General features: G+C 61.3%; 1 protein-coding gene across 12 annotated transcripts in view; it reads left to right on the forward strand.

Annotated features, from left to right (window-relative positions):
- Pde9a (phosphodiesterase 9A) overlaps positions 1-13,520 on the forward strand; it is a 59,989-nt gene that overhangs the window by 45,451 nt on the left and 1,018 nt on the right. For 7 of the 12 annotated variants that reach the window (XM_040287078.2, XM_040287079.2, XM_078044703.1 and 4 more), the window contains 10 exons: positions 386-460; positions 4,054-4,140; positions 4,777-4,881; positions 5,133-5,215; positions 6,122-6,278; positions 8,898-9,011; positions 9,708-9,812; positions 10,290-10,418; positions 11,297-11,415; positions 12,865-12,946. In XM_040287078.2, coding sequence (XP_040143012.2) covers positions 386-460; positions 4,054-4,140; positions 4,777-4,881; positions 5,133-5,215; positions 6,122-6,278; positions 8,898-9,011; positions 9,708-9,812; positions 10,290-10,418; positions 11,297-11,415; positions 12,865-12,946 — 1,056 coding nt within the window. The remainder of the gene's footprint in view (positions 1-385; positions 461-4,053; positions 4,141-4,776; positions 4,882-5,132; positions 5,216-6,121; positions 6,279-8,897; positions 9,012-9,707; positions 9,813-10,289; positions 10,419-11,296; positions 11,416-12,864; positions 12,947-13,520) is intronic. The other 5 variants (XM_013357812.4, XM_013357813.4, XM_078044705.1 and 2 more) reach the window with 2 other exon arrangements.

Consider the following 13,520-nt stretch of genomic DNA (forward strand, 5'->3'; position numbering starts at 1 on the left):
GTGTGCTGAGGGCCCTTTCCCCCTGGGCTTCTCTTTCCTGTGTTTTTATTGTCGGTGTGTGACACCTGACTGACGAGGGGCACAGCTTGTCTTCTCTAGATGCAGAGTGCTGTGAATTCTGACAGACGTCTACGCACACAGACCTCTGCCACGGTCAAGATAGGGAACACTTCCATTGCCCAGGGTCCAGGCCTTGCCCTCCCCTGGCCACCATGATGCAAGTCCATTCAGTTGTTTGCCCTCTCCAGAGGAAGGCACCACGGGTCTGTGCACAGTACCTGTGAAGGGGATCAAGGAGCACATGCCACCGTCTGCATCAGAGGCCACTAGCCTCTGTCTGCACACACCTCAGGGCCCGGTTAACTTGGAACTCCTGTCCTCCTAGTACCTGCTCTCTCCAGAGACCATCGAGGCCCTGCGGAAGCCCACCTTTGACGTCTGGCTGTGGGAGCCCAATGAGGTAGGTGAGGGCACCATGGGTGCCAGGGTCACGGGGGGGGGGGCTGCTCAGGACCTGGACACTCACCGGGATGTCACAACTGCTGTCCTCCTCTGTGCTTTCTCTCGTCTGCTCTTCTCTATAGAAGAAAACCCTGGGTCTCCAGGTTTTAGTTCAAACTAGCACTTCATAGGCTCAGGAGGGCAGGAGATGGGACGGCAGTCGGGTGGGGAGCTTGCACACCTGGAGTCCTGACCCAGGCAGCTGCACGGCCACCAGACACATGGACACGTGGGATTCGGGGAAAGAAGAGTCACTTCTGGCACCCAGCTGTTTCCTCAAAACTTCCCATGACCTGGGGAGCACAAAAAAGGAGCCCCCTTTTTTTTCCATTTGAGTCTATTTCTCTAATAATATCAGACTTGCCCTTCTCTGTCCACACCCCAAGAAAAGAAAAAGTCCCCTCATCTTGGATGGACATCAGACCCAGCTATTTTCAACCCACCAAAATCTGAGGACTCTGTGGCTTTTCAGCCACACAGAAGCCTGGGGACCTAGCCACAGAGGCTCCCGCAGTGGGACTTGGCACCGTTAGGATTCATGACTCAAGGTTACCAATACCAGGCTACCGGCATCTCCGAGGCTCATGCTCCACGTATGTGGTCTCCCGGTGCACGCTGGCCAGCAGAGCCAAGACCCAGCCTCTGCTCCCCACGCCAGTTCACCCAGGAGAGCAGCCCACAGCCTGCACCCGGCACCCGGGCTGCAGGACTGGGGCAGAAATCACAGGAGCAGGAGGGGTTGTAAGTGGGCAGCGTGTGTGTAGCCTTGGGTGTGGAGGCCCAGGGAGCGGAGGCAGAGCCTGAGGAGAGGTGGCACGCAGCTCCCCTGAAGCTGGGCACAGCAAGTCCAAGGCAAGTCACCCCACAACAGAGCGCCTAGAGCGCCAGGACTCCTGCTCCCGCAGGGGCCATGCTGGCTCTTCCTCTAGGAAAGCCATAATCATGTGAGTTCAGCCCACTGCAGTGCCGCAGAGCCAGGGCGAGGGATGGACAGCCTCACCGTCCCTTCAGCCACCTTCCTCCTCATGGAGCATAGAGCTGCCCGTGGCTGGAGTGGTGGAAGCTTCGCCCCATGAGTTTAAGGGTTCATGCACCCATGAGAAAGCCCACTTGTCTTTGTCCTCCAATTTACAGAGTGTTTACAGCCGTTCTCAGGGCTGCCAGGTGGCCAGTTCCTGCAGCTTGACCAGTCCCTGTGTGGTGTCTCCCACTGCCCATGGCTTTGGCCAGGGAAACTGGCAAGGTAGTTCCAGAAGTATCCAGCTGCCTGCTGTGACAAACCAGGGGTTCCCAAAGCCTGGGGCCTTGGCCTCTGGTGAATCGGGCAATGCTGGGAATTTGTGAATAGGAAGAATGACAACTGGCAGGACAGACCGAGAGCCCGTGAAACTGCCTCTAGCCATCAGTAAGCCTCACTCCCTTCCAGTAGGGCAGTCCTGCCACCCAGCAGCCGGGCACAGTGTCCACCCATCCCAAACCAGACAGAACAGGACCTCAGACTACCCTGGTGCCTCTGATCTGTTAGGGCTTCCTCCTGGGCTGGGACAGCAGGCATGGTGGCTCTGTCATGTTGATGGGGCCCCCTTATAATTCTGCCCCTCACAGTCACGCAGCCCACTCAACCCAGCACCACCACAGCGTCTGGGAGCTGCGCTCGCTCAGGGACGTGGTTCAGGCCTGCAAGCAGGGAGCAGATGGGCCGTCCCTGCACCATGTTGGCACCAGATGGTTTGTCTGCCAGCTGCCTTTGTCTCCAGACTCTGATTTCACAGCAAACACTTCAATTCTCCAGGGCTGATCTGAGCAGGGTCTGGGCTAGTGGGGCGGGAGCAGGGGGTCTGCAGGCCCCATGGTCCTGAGGCTGACATCCAGGACGGTGGGAACATGGGCAGCTCTGGACAGCGAGGCCCCCGGCTGGGTGACCTGGGCAGCTGCTGTGCAGCAACCTGGATCCAGCCCTCTAATCCTCATCCAGGCCCAGATGCCAGCCCTCTGTAAGGGGCTCCTTAGGGGCCACTGTCTCCCAAACCTGGCCCCTTCACATTAACCACATCTGTACAGTCCTATCAGGAGAGATGAGCCTGCGGATAGCTCGCTTCCAGGACGTCCCAGGTGTGACATCTCAAGCCGCCATATGTGGCCCATGATAGTGTCCAGCCTTCCAAATGGACCGACTCTCCGTGATGCCACAGAATCTGTTCCCTATCCTGAAGGCACTAAGATCAGTGTTACGCGAATCTGTCTCCCCTGCCGCGCCCGCTTCCCGTGCACTGCTGACCACGCGAGAGTGCGTGTCAGTGGCACCCCTGCCGTCCTTCGCTCAGGTGGCCGAGGCCAAGTGCACACACTGGACAGCTTCCACTATGGGAGCTTACTGTCTCACATTCTGGAGGCTGAAGTTGGCCAAGGTCAAGGTGCCTCCAGGCGGATTCCTCCTGTGGCTCATAGATGGCATCTTCCTGCAGGGCTCCCGATTTCACAAGGACGGGTCGTGGTGGATCAGGGCCACCCCATGACCTGCTGCCCTCCCACCTCTGTAAAGGCCCTGTCTCCTCATGTGGTCAGGCCGGCTGTCAGCTTTGACGTGCCTGGTGGACACGATTCAGCCCCGGATGTGACCTTCCCACAGGGTGCACCCAGGGGAGAAGCGGGCTGGGCTCCGGCAGGGACAGCCACTGCCACGTGCAAGCACCAAGCCGTGGGTGGACAGACGGAGGCAGGCGCCGTCACTGGGTCCTGCCACACGCCCTCGGGAGCTGCCTCGGTATCCCCTTCTGCAGATCTCCATCTCCCTGGGCTCTGCGTCCGAGACCTGCTTTCCCCGGGAAACAGCCCGCCTTGTGGAGCTCCCTGATTTAGAAACGCCTGTCTCTTCCTCCCTGGCTGAATGAACTCCAGGACAACAGGGCTACACAAACCGTTTCACCTAGAACAGGGTCTGTCCACAGCAGTGTTCCCTGAAATCACCTTCAGGAGGAGCCCTCGCCCCAGCGGGGCCCACACTGCAGACTCTGTGATTAGGACATTAGAAAACGTCCCTGGTCCCATCATGCTCCCCAGAGGAGCATCATTTAGCACTCGTTATATGTGAGCCATCAAACTCCTTTGATCCCTCAGCCACCGTCAAGTGACGACGGGCTTCCGCCCCAGGAGGTGCCCGTCCCCAGGTGTGCGCTGGGTGAACTGCACCCTAGGACTCTATGCTATTGACCTGCGTGCTTTCCAGGGTAGATGTTAACAAAGTGATTTCTGTAGTCGTGGGGAGTGGGGGACCCCACCCAGCCGCTCTTCCTTCTCGTGTGAACCTCAATAGCTTCTGAACTGGCTTCCCCCATCCAGGAGACCGGTCTGTGCTCCCAGACCCCACACCGCACTTGGGTGATCCTGGAGGCACCCACGGATCAGGACCCACTCTGAGGATAAGAGCTCACCCTCCCTGGGACAGGTCACACCACTGGGTCACCCTGGTGGCATTTCCCAGGACAGTGCAGGGAGCCGGAGTGGGCAGCCGGCCTCCCTCTCCCAGTGCTGACCGCGGCCCTTTGCCCACAGATGCTGAGCTGCTTAGAGCACATGTACCATGATCTCGGCCTGGTGAGGGACTTCAGCATCAACCCCATCACGCTCAGGCGGTGGCTGGTAAGCATCCCGTCCACTCTGTCCTCGGGCAGACCCTCCAGCCACACTGGAGTGGGGGCTGCACACCTCCTGGGGGACTGCTACCAAGGGAGGTGTCATTTCTGTGCAAGTTCTGCAAGGACTTTAGGGCATTGGGCCCATCTCTGTCCTCCCACCTGCCCTGGGCCCCCCAAGCTCCCACTTGGAGGAGCAAAGAAATAGCTGAAATCAGAGTCAGAGAGGCAAGTGAGGTGGAATGGGCTCCGGCAGAGCGTGTGCGCGCATGCGTGCGTGCGTGCGTGTGTGCGTGCGTGCAAAGTTAGACAATTGCTCAGAACTGAGCATTAAAGACCTGTGGGACGGTGAGGGGACCTAGTGCCCTTCATGTACTGTCCCTTGCCCGCACCCAACTTTGTTTCCCAGCAAGGCTTATCACACACCCCCGTGGACACCTCAGTCCATGCCCAGTGACCAGGGCAGGGCCCATGGACGTTCTCAGGCTCCAAGGGCCACTGGTTTCTACAGCAGCAAATGTAGGGACGCTCTGGCCTCGGTTCGGGTGGAGCACCCCTGATCCTCCTTGGGGCCATCTGGGGGCAGGGTGGGCAGGGTGGGCAGGCCAGGCACAGGGCGGCTCTGACTCTCTGGCCTCCACAGCTCTGCGTGCACGACAACTACAGAAACAACCCGTTCCATAACTTCCGGCACTGCTTCTGCGTGACCCAGATGATGTACAGCATGATCTGGCTCTGTGGGCTCCAGGTGCGTCCCCCTACGGCCACCAGCTGTCTCCCAGCAGGGGAGCAGCAGCACCCTCCCCAGAGATAGCCACAGGCCTGGGTCCAGCTGTTCCACCTGTGTGAGGCCACTCCCAGGATCCAAAGTCACTGGGTCCCACCTCCCCACCCCAGCCAGGCTCTGGGTCCTCCCTCCCCCGGCCTAGGGGCTCATGTTGGCTGGAGGGCAGCGAGTCCTGCCTGTCACTGTCTCCCACCACCCCACCCCTCCTCCAGGAAAAGTTTTCCCAAGTGGATATCATGGTCCTGATGACAGCGGCCGTCTGCCACGACCTGGATCACCCGGGGTACAACAACACGTGTGTACATGCTTCTTTCTCCTTTTTTCTTCAGCACGCCCCTGGCCATCAGGGGACCCGCCAGCCTGACCCCCAGGCGGTTCCCATCCAGGGATGTGGAGGAAGGCCCCCAGCTCTGCCCCTGCAGGACACAGCTCCCAGCCTCCCCACCTTGTCCAGGGCCTGGGCCTCCCCTGAGGGGAGCCTTCAGGGTGACCAGCAGAGGAGGGTGGCCGCCCCCAGAGCCCTGCAGGCAGGCCCCTCGCCTCCCCCTTCAGGAGCACAGGAGCAGGCCAAGGGCAGGGTCAGAAGGGAGCCGAGAAGGGCTGGGAGGGGGGGCAGAGGTGGCCCATGGTGGGGCTGTGGGGCCAGGAGGAAGGGCAGAGTCCTGAGCCCCTCCTGCTGTGGGCAGAGTGCCGCCCGCCCAGCCAGCAGGGCCCAGCATGTGGCAGGGGCCTGCGTTCACAGTGACATGTGGGTCCTTCCTCATGAACCTGTGTGTCTGTGCCATGACATAAGTGTCCTGAGAGCCATGCCGTCGTCCGCCAGGACCACAGTGGATTCCAGGGTGTGGCCATCTTGCTCCTCAAAGGAGGTGGGCCTCCAGGCAGCCACCGGTTCCCTTCCTGCTGGCACAGGCCAGCGGCGGGGAGGGCCGACCCTCCGCCTCTGACCCAGAACGCAGCTGGTCCCTCTCCCACATCCGCCTTCGCACAAGCTGACGACTGACCGTTTGGCCACCATGCTTGAGGCACTCTGCCAGGGAGAAGCCCGAGCTCGTGGGTGGACCTGGCCGGTGGGAGCAGCTGGGAGCTAGGGGCGCTGACAGAGGGGCTCCTGGCAAGGCAGACGGCACCCCCTCCGGGCCGTGGCGCTTCCCTGCAGGCCACTGCATCTGAGCTCCTCTGCTCTGCCCTCGCACCCCAGGTACCAGATCAATGCCCGCACAGAGCTGGCCGTCCGCTACAACGACATCTCGCCCCTGGAGAACCACCACTGTGCCGTGGCCTTCCAGATCCTGGCCCAGCCCGAGTGCAACATTTTCTCCAACGTGCCTGCGGACGGGTTCAAGCAGATCAGACAGGTGCGTGGGCCAGGGTCCTCTGCCTGCAGGGAGGCTGTGGGGACAGCAGAACCCTACTGTCCATGGCTGGAGGCCCCAGAGAGTCCTGGTCACAGCAAAGCCACCAGGGACTCTGGGAACCTGCCCTCCTTCCCTGCCTTTTCCAGGACCCAGAATGGAAGGGGACCCAGGCTGTGGGCACCTGATGTCCACTGGCCTCCTGTCACAGCCACTCACTTCAACCCCCACCAGCTCATTGCCATGAGCCCTGTGTCCATCTTGTAGTTCAGGACCCTGAGGCTTAGACAGCTTGGATCCCTTGCCCCAGGGCGTGCACTCCACGGACAGGCACGTCTACGCCAACCTGCTGAGCTGACCCCTGCGCCTATAGCTCCAGCTGGGTCACCTGACCATGGCATGGTCAGCCCCACCGCCACCGGCACAAGAAGACCATCCCACCCAGCAGCCCCTGCCCCCACAGGTCCCCATGGAGCCCTCATCCCCACAGGTCCCCATGGAGCCCTCATCCCCACAGGTCCCCATGGAGCTCCACCTGCAGACACTGCAGGGGGGACGGTCCCAAAGTGAACCAGGGAGGGCAGGGAGGGCCCCATGGCAGCCGGCCCAGAAGGTGTGCCTGGGACTTTATCTGGAAAAAGGTCAGTTCGTTTCCAGATGCCAGGGTGGGTGCCCAGCTGGGCCTGAACCAACAAGTGTCCTCCTCAGGGACAGAGGAGGACAGGGCACACACAGGAGGCAGAGACCAGAGTGATGTGGACACAAGCCAGGGAAGGCCTAGGCCCAGCAGCAGCTGGACAGGCAGGAGGAGCCCTTCCAGATTCTGGGAGACCCTGTCCACAGCATTCTGGACTCCGGCCTCCAGGACGCAGGGGACACATTTCAGCAGTCGTGTCTGGCCCGTGGCGGGCTCTGCAGGCAGGCCAGGACATGGGCAGCTGCTGCCCTCCATCCCACGGGACTTGCCCTCTGTCTCAGGCCCCTCACCCCGCGGCCAGCACAGCGGGGGAAGCCCGGCCCCTCACTCCAGCAGAGAGCTGTGGCCTGCGCGCCACCAGGCCCCTCTGTCCACAGCCGAAGTGCAGAGCCGGCCCTGGGCTTGGCCAGGTCCCTGCTGCACCACGACCCCTGGCCCCACATTCCCGTAGGCTGTCTGCCCTCTCCTCCGTGTTCTTGGACCAGCGGCAAGCTCGTGCCATGGTGGTGACGGGGGGCTCTGGCCAGCCTCCCCCTGAAGGGGCTAGCGGTGAGGGGACGCCCACCGTGTGGCGGCTGCTGCCTGGGCCTGCCCAGCAGGCTCCTCCAGTAAGGGGGCCTGGTGTCTGGCTGGGGGCCTGCTAGGCAGCATGCAGAGAGGGCTCGCCTGACCGCACACAGGCTCTTCCCATGGCGGCCATCCAGGGACCTCCAAGGACTGTCCTGCTTCAAAACCTTACTGGGGCGAAGACTTTCTCTAGGAGTAAAATCCAGTTGTTCCAATTTAAAAAAAAAAAAAATCTTATCATTGAAGATTCTGAGGATAAGTGGACAAATCCTTTAGAATAACAGATTTTTACATCGGTATTACATAATTCAAAATGCAGGTGATGCCCACCCCAAAAGAATGCATATTGGTGTTCCTTGTATTAATTACATTTAATTATATTTGATGCTGGTGGTTTTATTTTCTTGGAAAAGTAGAACCCCCCACCTGGCAGAGAGGCTCTGTAAATGTCTGTGGGAGGGATGGAAGGATGGATGGATGATAGTGATTTTGACTTGAGCCCATATTTGGTTAACAAAGTAGTCATTTTAGTACATTTTCTGTTGCTGTAACAAAATGCCATAGGTTAGGTGATTTATCAGGGAAGAAGTTTCTTTCTGCTGACAGTTCTGGAGGCTCAAAGTCTGAGAGCGTGGCTCCTGCCTCTGCTCAGCTTCTGGTGGGGGCTGCTCAGCCGAGTGCTTCACCAGGGCCTGACAGGAGCTTAAAGGGCCAGGGAGCGTGAGAGCCCACCCACTCCTTGGACAGTTATCGCGGTCCCCAGCGGGTGGAGTCCTCAAAGGCCCCAGCTCCTCTCACAGTTACCCTGGGGACCCCATTTCAACATGAGGTTTGGAGGGGCCAACCGCGTTCAAACCACAGCAGTGATGAAAACACGTAAGTTAAAAACTCACTGCCTCCTCGTTTACAAATTGGTTAAAGGTCACTAAGTGTAATTTTATGATTTCCAAATAATATGTCACATACAGATGGTAGAAAACAGAGCCTTAGAAAATCAGTTCTCGACTTCAACATGGTCTGGAAGGAACAGGCCCATCTAGGCGGCCAAACGAGGGGGAAAGGTCCTGGGCGGAAACTGCTAGAGTCCACAAGTCCACCTGTGAGCCCGAGCCAGCCAGTGTCCCTCGGCCTGCCCCGTGGTGCATGGACCAGCCCTCGCGGCAGAAGCCAGGCCAACCTGAGTGGGGCCCCGGGCCTCCCACCAGCTGTGGCCTGGGCGAGTCCCTCTGCTCGTCACATCGCCATCTCCGTGTCCGTAGAGTGAGGACAGCGGTTCTTAGACCGCAGGGAACCACGCCGGGGGCTCAGTGACCGTCCAGGTGGTGCTCCTGTTGACCCTTTCTCCTCTCGCGACTCAGGGGATGATCACGCTGATCTTGGCCACGGACATGGCGCGGCACGCGGAGATCATGGATTCTTTCAAAGAAAAGATGGAGAACTTTGACTACAGCAACGAGGAGCACATGACCCTGGTGCGTGGTCTTGCCCTGCCCCCGGGGACGGCCGCCCAGGGTCCCAGCAGCCAGCACGGGCGGGAGACCCGGACACTAAACCCAGAGCCTGGCCTTGGGGTGAGGGCCCCATACGGCTGGCACCCAGGGTCACGACTTACAAGGCCAGCTGTGCAGGGCTGCCCCCCCAAAGGGCCCTCCTGCGTGGCTAGGACATGTTTCCCCGTGGGCCAGGCTGGGCTGGGTTCCCGAGTTCCGAGGCCCCCCCCTCGGTGCTTTAAATGGGGGTTTCCTTCCTCGCCCTTTCTTGAAAGACACCTCCTCGTTCTCACACTCTCAGCCTCGGGTCTCTTCTTGGCACCCTGTCCATCGTAGCCTCCTGACAGGGCCTCCCCTCTTAGCCTCCTGACAGGGCCTCCTCTCTTAGCCTCCTGGCAGGGCCTCCTCTCTTAGCCTCCTGGCAGGGCGTCCTCTCTTAGCCTCCTGGCAGGGCCTCCTCTCTTTCTCCTGCCTTGACAACCAGGAAATGATGTTTGAACTTGCGGTTTATAGTTGGTATTACAAGTGTCGGTGTCTGATGCCGTGGGGTGGCTGGCGCTCCCGGTCTCCTGGTGGAAGGAGCATGTCCCTCCAGGTGGCACAGCTGCTTCCCCTCACCCTCCCCATACCGCAGCAGTGGTCTGCACTCTGATCCGCGTCACCTCCATCCTCTTTCAGCTGAAGATGATCCTGATCAAGTGCTGCGACATCTCTAACGAGGTGCGGCCCACGGAGGTGGCGGAGCCCTGGGTGGACTGTTTGTTAGAAGAGTATTTTATGCAGGTAAGAGACTCGCGAGGCCGAGGGCTCTTAGCGGCCTGCGACCTGGGGTCGGGGTGTGCTGGCGTGCCCAGCCCCCACCCCCAGCCTGCAGAACGCCTTCCCAGAAGCAGCCGAACCAGGGGCTCAGACTCGAGGGGCCCGAGGAGCCGAGGGGCTGGGGCCACCTGTCACCACCGTGGAGCTGCCTTTAGGGGCGCCCTCAAGTGAACTGCAGAAAGGTGGAGACGCGAGCACCAGAGAGGAGCCAGGGGAGGGGAGCCTGGGCGGGTCAGCTCAGGAGGACTGCACAGCCCTGCGATGCCCTGGCCAGGGCGGCCTCCGGCCAGGGCTCCTCTGCCCGGCTCCGCACACCTGCTGAGGCGCCTCCCGCTCCCAGCACACGGTGTTGGCCCCGCAGCTGCGTCCCTTCTTCCTGTGAGGACAGTGACGCTCAGGTTCCCAGGTCCCATGGCGCCTCTGTCTGCCACACTCCCACAGAGCGACCGTGAGAAGTCAGAAGGCCTCCCTGTGGCCCCGTTCATGGACCGAGACAAAGTGACCAAAGCTACAGCCCAAATTGGGTTCATCAAGTTTGTCCTGATCCCCATGTTCGAAACGGTGACCAAGGTGAGTGGCCGTCACCACAGACTGACGGCGCACCAGTGAGAAATGCACACGTCACACACCTGCAAACGGGCATTCGCACGTTCACGCACGCACATCCATACACACACGCGTGTCAGTACATGCACACACCTGCACACACACGTGCACGAGGCCACGGAGCACAGGCGCCTCACCGTCTTGCCGTCATGGAGACGGCTGCTGGGAGCCACTGCACCCTGCGGGGCCCAGCCACCTTCCAGCTCTCTGGGTGCTGGGCTCCCCTGCACTCTGGGGTCCCACCTGCCGCCCGTCACCACCGGCCCAAGACCCAGCCTGCAGTTCTGGCGCCTGGCTCCTGACCCCCAGGCCTCACCCCTAAGAACCAACCAGAATTGGTGCCTATGGCCACTGCCCAAGGCTTCCACCTCGAGTCCCCCATGTCCAAGACAGTCATCGTGCCCACCCCCATCACCCACCCCCTGTTCTGCCCACCCCTGGGCGGGGTGTGTCTCAGGGCTGCCCCTCTTCCAGGACACCAGCCAGGGGGCTTTGGGCAGCTGTCACCTGTGTGTGTCAGCACAGGGACTTCCCGGCCGTTCCCACCTGTGACTCCTGGGGGCAGGGGAAGGGAGGGGGCAGGGGAAGGGGGGGGCTTGGGGGTCCCCCAAGAAGCTGTGGGAGGGGATGGCGCTGGAGCCTGGTAACGGCCCCAGGTACTGGGCTGACCACAAGGCTTCCCACCACTGTCACCTAGATCTCCCTGAAGGCCCCCACCCAGGAAGGCCACCTGGGGGAAGGGGCTCCTGAGGGATCTGGGAAACCGCAGGCCCGACCGCTCTCTCCCTGAGCGTGCGCCATTGCCCAAGAGCGGGGCACAGACACGGGCCGTCTCTCCGCAGCTGTTCCCCGTGGTGAAGGAGATCATGCTGCAGCCCCTCTGGGAATCCAGAGACCACTACGAGGAGCTGAAACAGCTGGACGACGCCATGCAGGAGGTGACGGCCACGCGAGGGCTCAGGCAGGCCACACAGAGGGGTCAGGCAGGCCACACAGAGGGGTCAGGCAGGCCACGCAGAGGGGTCGGGCAGGCCACGCGAGGGCTCGGGCAGGCCACGTGGAGGGGTCGGGCAGGCCATATGGAGGGGTCGGGCAGGCCACGTGAGGGGTCTGGTAGGCCACGGGGAGGGGTCGGGCAGGCCACGGGGAGGGGTTAGGCTCTGCTGTCACCCAGCCCAAGCCCTGTATGTGCTGGACAGGCAGCACCCAGGCTACCAAGCCACGGGGAGGCCGGGTGTCTGGATGCTCTGGGACACCTGGCCTGTACACACAGGCCCCGAGGAGCATGGGTGACCTGGCCCCTCTGAGGGGTTGGCCGCCATGCCTCATCGAGAACCTGGGGGGGTCGCACAGCCTTAGAGCACCGGTCCCTGTCGGGGGCTCTGGCCTGGGGAGGTCCCTCACCTCCTGACCCCAGCTGTCCATGCAGGGCAGCAGAGAGACCAGGACAGAGTGACCATCACGCTGGGCTCCCAGCACAGAGCACACACCAGGCGGCCAGCTCCTCTGTGCTCAGGGAGCCTGTCTGGCTTCAGGCTGCACTGGCTGATGCTGGCTCTCAGGAAAGGTCAAGGTCACAGGTTCAGGGAAGGTCATGTCTCCACAACCTGGGAGCTGGCACGGCTGCCTCAGTACTCCCTGGTGCACGTGTCCCCCCCAAAGCCCTTGCTGCTCGGGACCACAGGGTCCCCAGCCTGACACCAGCTTCCTACGAGGCCTCTCTCTGTCCCTCCTCCTGCTCAGGGCCCAGGACATCTAGAGCGGTCTCAGGCCCCTCACGCTCCTCCCAGACCTGGCCTCGGCCACCACTGCCCCCTCCCTTCCTGGCCCCTGCTCACCTCAGCCAGGGCTCCCCGTGACGGTGCGCCAAGCCCCACCCACTAGGTGCCAAGTGTCCTCCAGGGCATCACCCACCTGCGGGCAGAGCTGGGCACCCGGGCCTCGGCCAACGCTGACGAGGCAGCCGAGAAGGCGGACCTGCCGTCCTGGTTCTGCTAGTTGGTCCTTCACCACAAAGTCGGGGGGGCTCTGAAGTCCTGAGGGGACGTGATGTCCACAGAGGGGTCAGGCAGGCCACACGAGGGGTCAGCTTCTGCCTCTCTGCAGGGCCATCCCACGAGCTGCTGCTGGGAAGGTCTTGAGGCTCAAGTCCTTTGCCCTGCTGCACAATGGGGACCAGGACTCCCCACAGTGCCATCATATCCCCAAAAAGGAGACACCAGAGCAGTGGCAGGGCCAGGCCTGAGCCACAGACCCTGCACCCACTGCCAGCCCCCAGCTGTGGGATGCAGCCGGCCCAGCTCCTGTCCAGGTGCTGGTCATGGTCTGCCAGGCCAGGCACAGGGCAGGGCAGTGCGCTCCGGCACTCGCCGCCCTGGCCCTGACTCTGGCCTGCTCTGCTCTGTCCCAGTTACAGAAGAAGACGGAGCACCTGGCACCAGGGAGCACGGAGAGGTGCGGCGGGAAGAGCAGAGATGGGCAGGAAAGTGCAGGTAGCGCTCCTTGGGGGACAGCTCCCCACGTGGTCGCTTAGACAGACTGGGAGGGGGTTGGGACCCCTGCGTGTGTGCACGTATGCATTTGTGTGCTGGTCTCCCCCTGTTCTTGTAAGGCGCAACCTCGAGGCTCCACCCCACAGCCTGTCTAATCCCTGACTTCCCACAGGCCCCACCCAAATACCTCCTCGGGCCTCACGATGGGGTTTAAACGTCACCTCATGAACCCTTGAGGGTCACGCAAGCCATGGTGTACAGCGTGTTTAATTCCTCGAATGTACTAATTAGAATTGGGCTCTGAGAAAAGGAGAGCACACTTCAGTTAATAGTAAAGATCCATAATTAGGATATACATAGGGCGTTGATCCACGTGGGGCCTGCACAGGGCCTGGGCAGGGTGGTGAGGCGGCACAGGCTGTGTGGGAGCACCACGGAGGCAGGTGCACACCTCGGGAGCCAAGACTGGCTCTTACTCTCAGGGAGCTGGGGAGGGGGTCTCCATCACAGCAGGAAAGATCCCCTTTCCATGGTGCCTGTTTTGGGGACAGGCATTAGAGGCATTCTGAGTAGT

Source organism: Ictidomys tridecemlineatus, chromosome 3 (genome assembly GCF_052094955.1).
Source record: "Ictidomys tridecemlineatus isolate mIctTri1 chromosome 3, mIctTri1.hap1, whole genome shotgun sequence".
NCBI lineage: Eukaryota > Metazoa > Chordata > Mammalia > Rodentia > Sciuridae > Ictidomys > Ictidomys tridecemlineatus.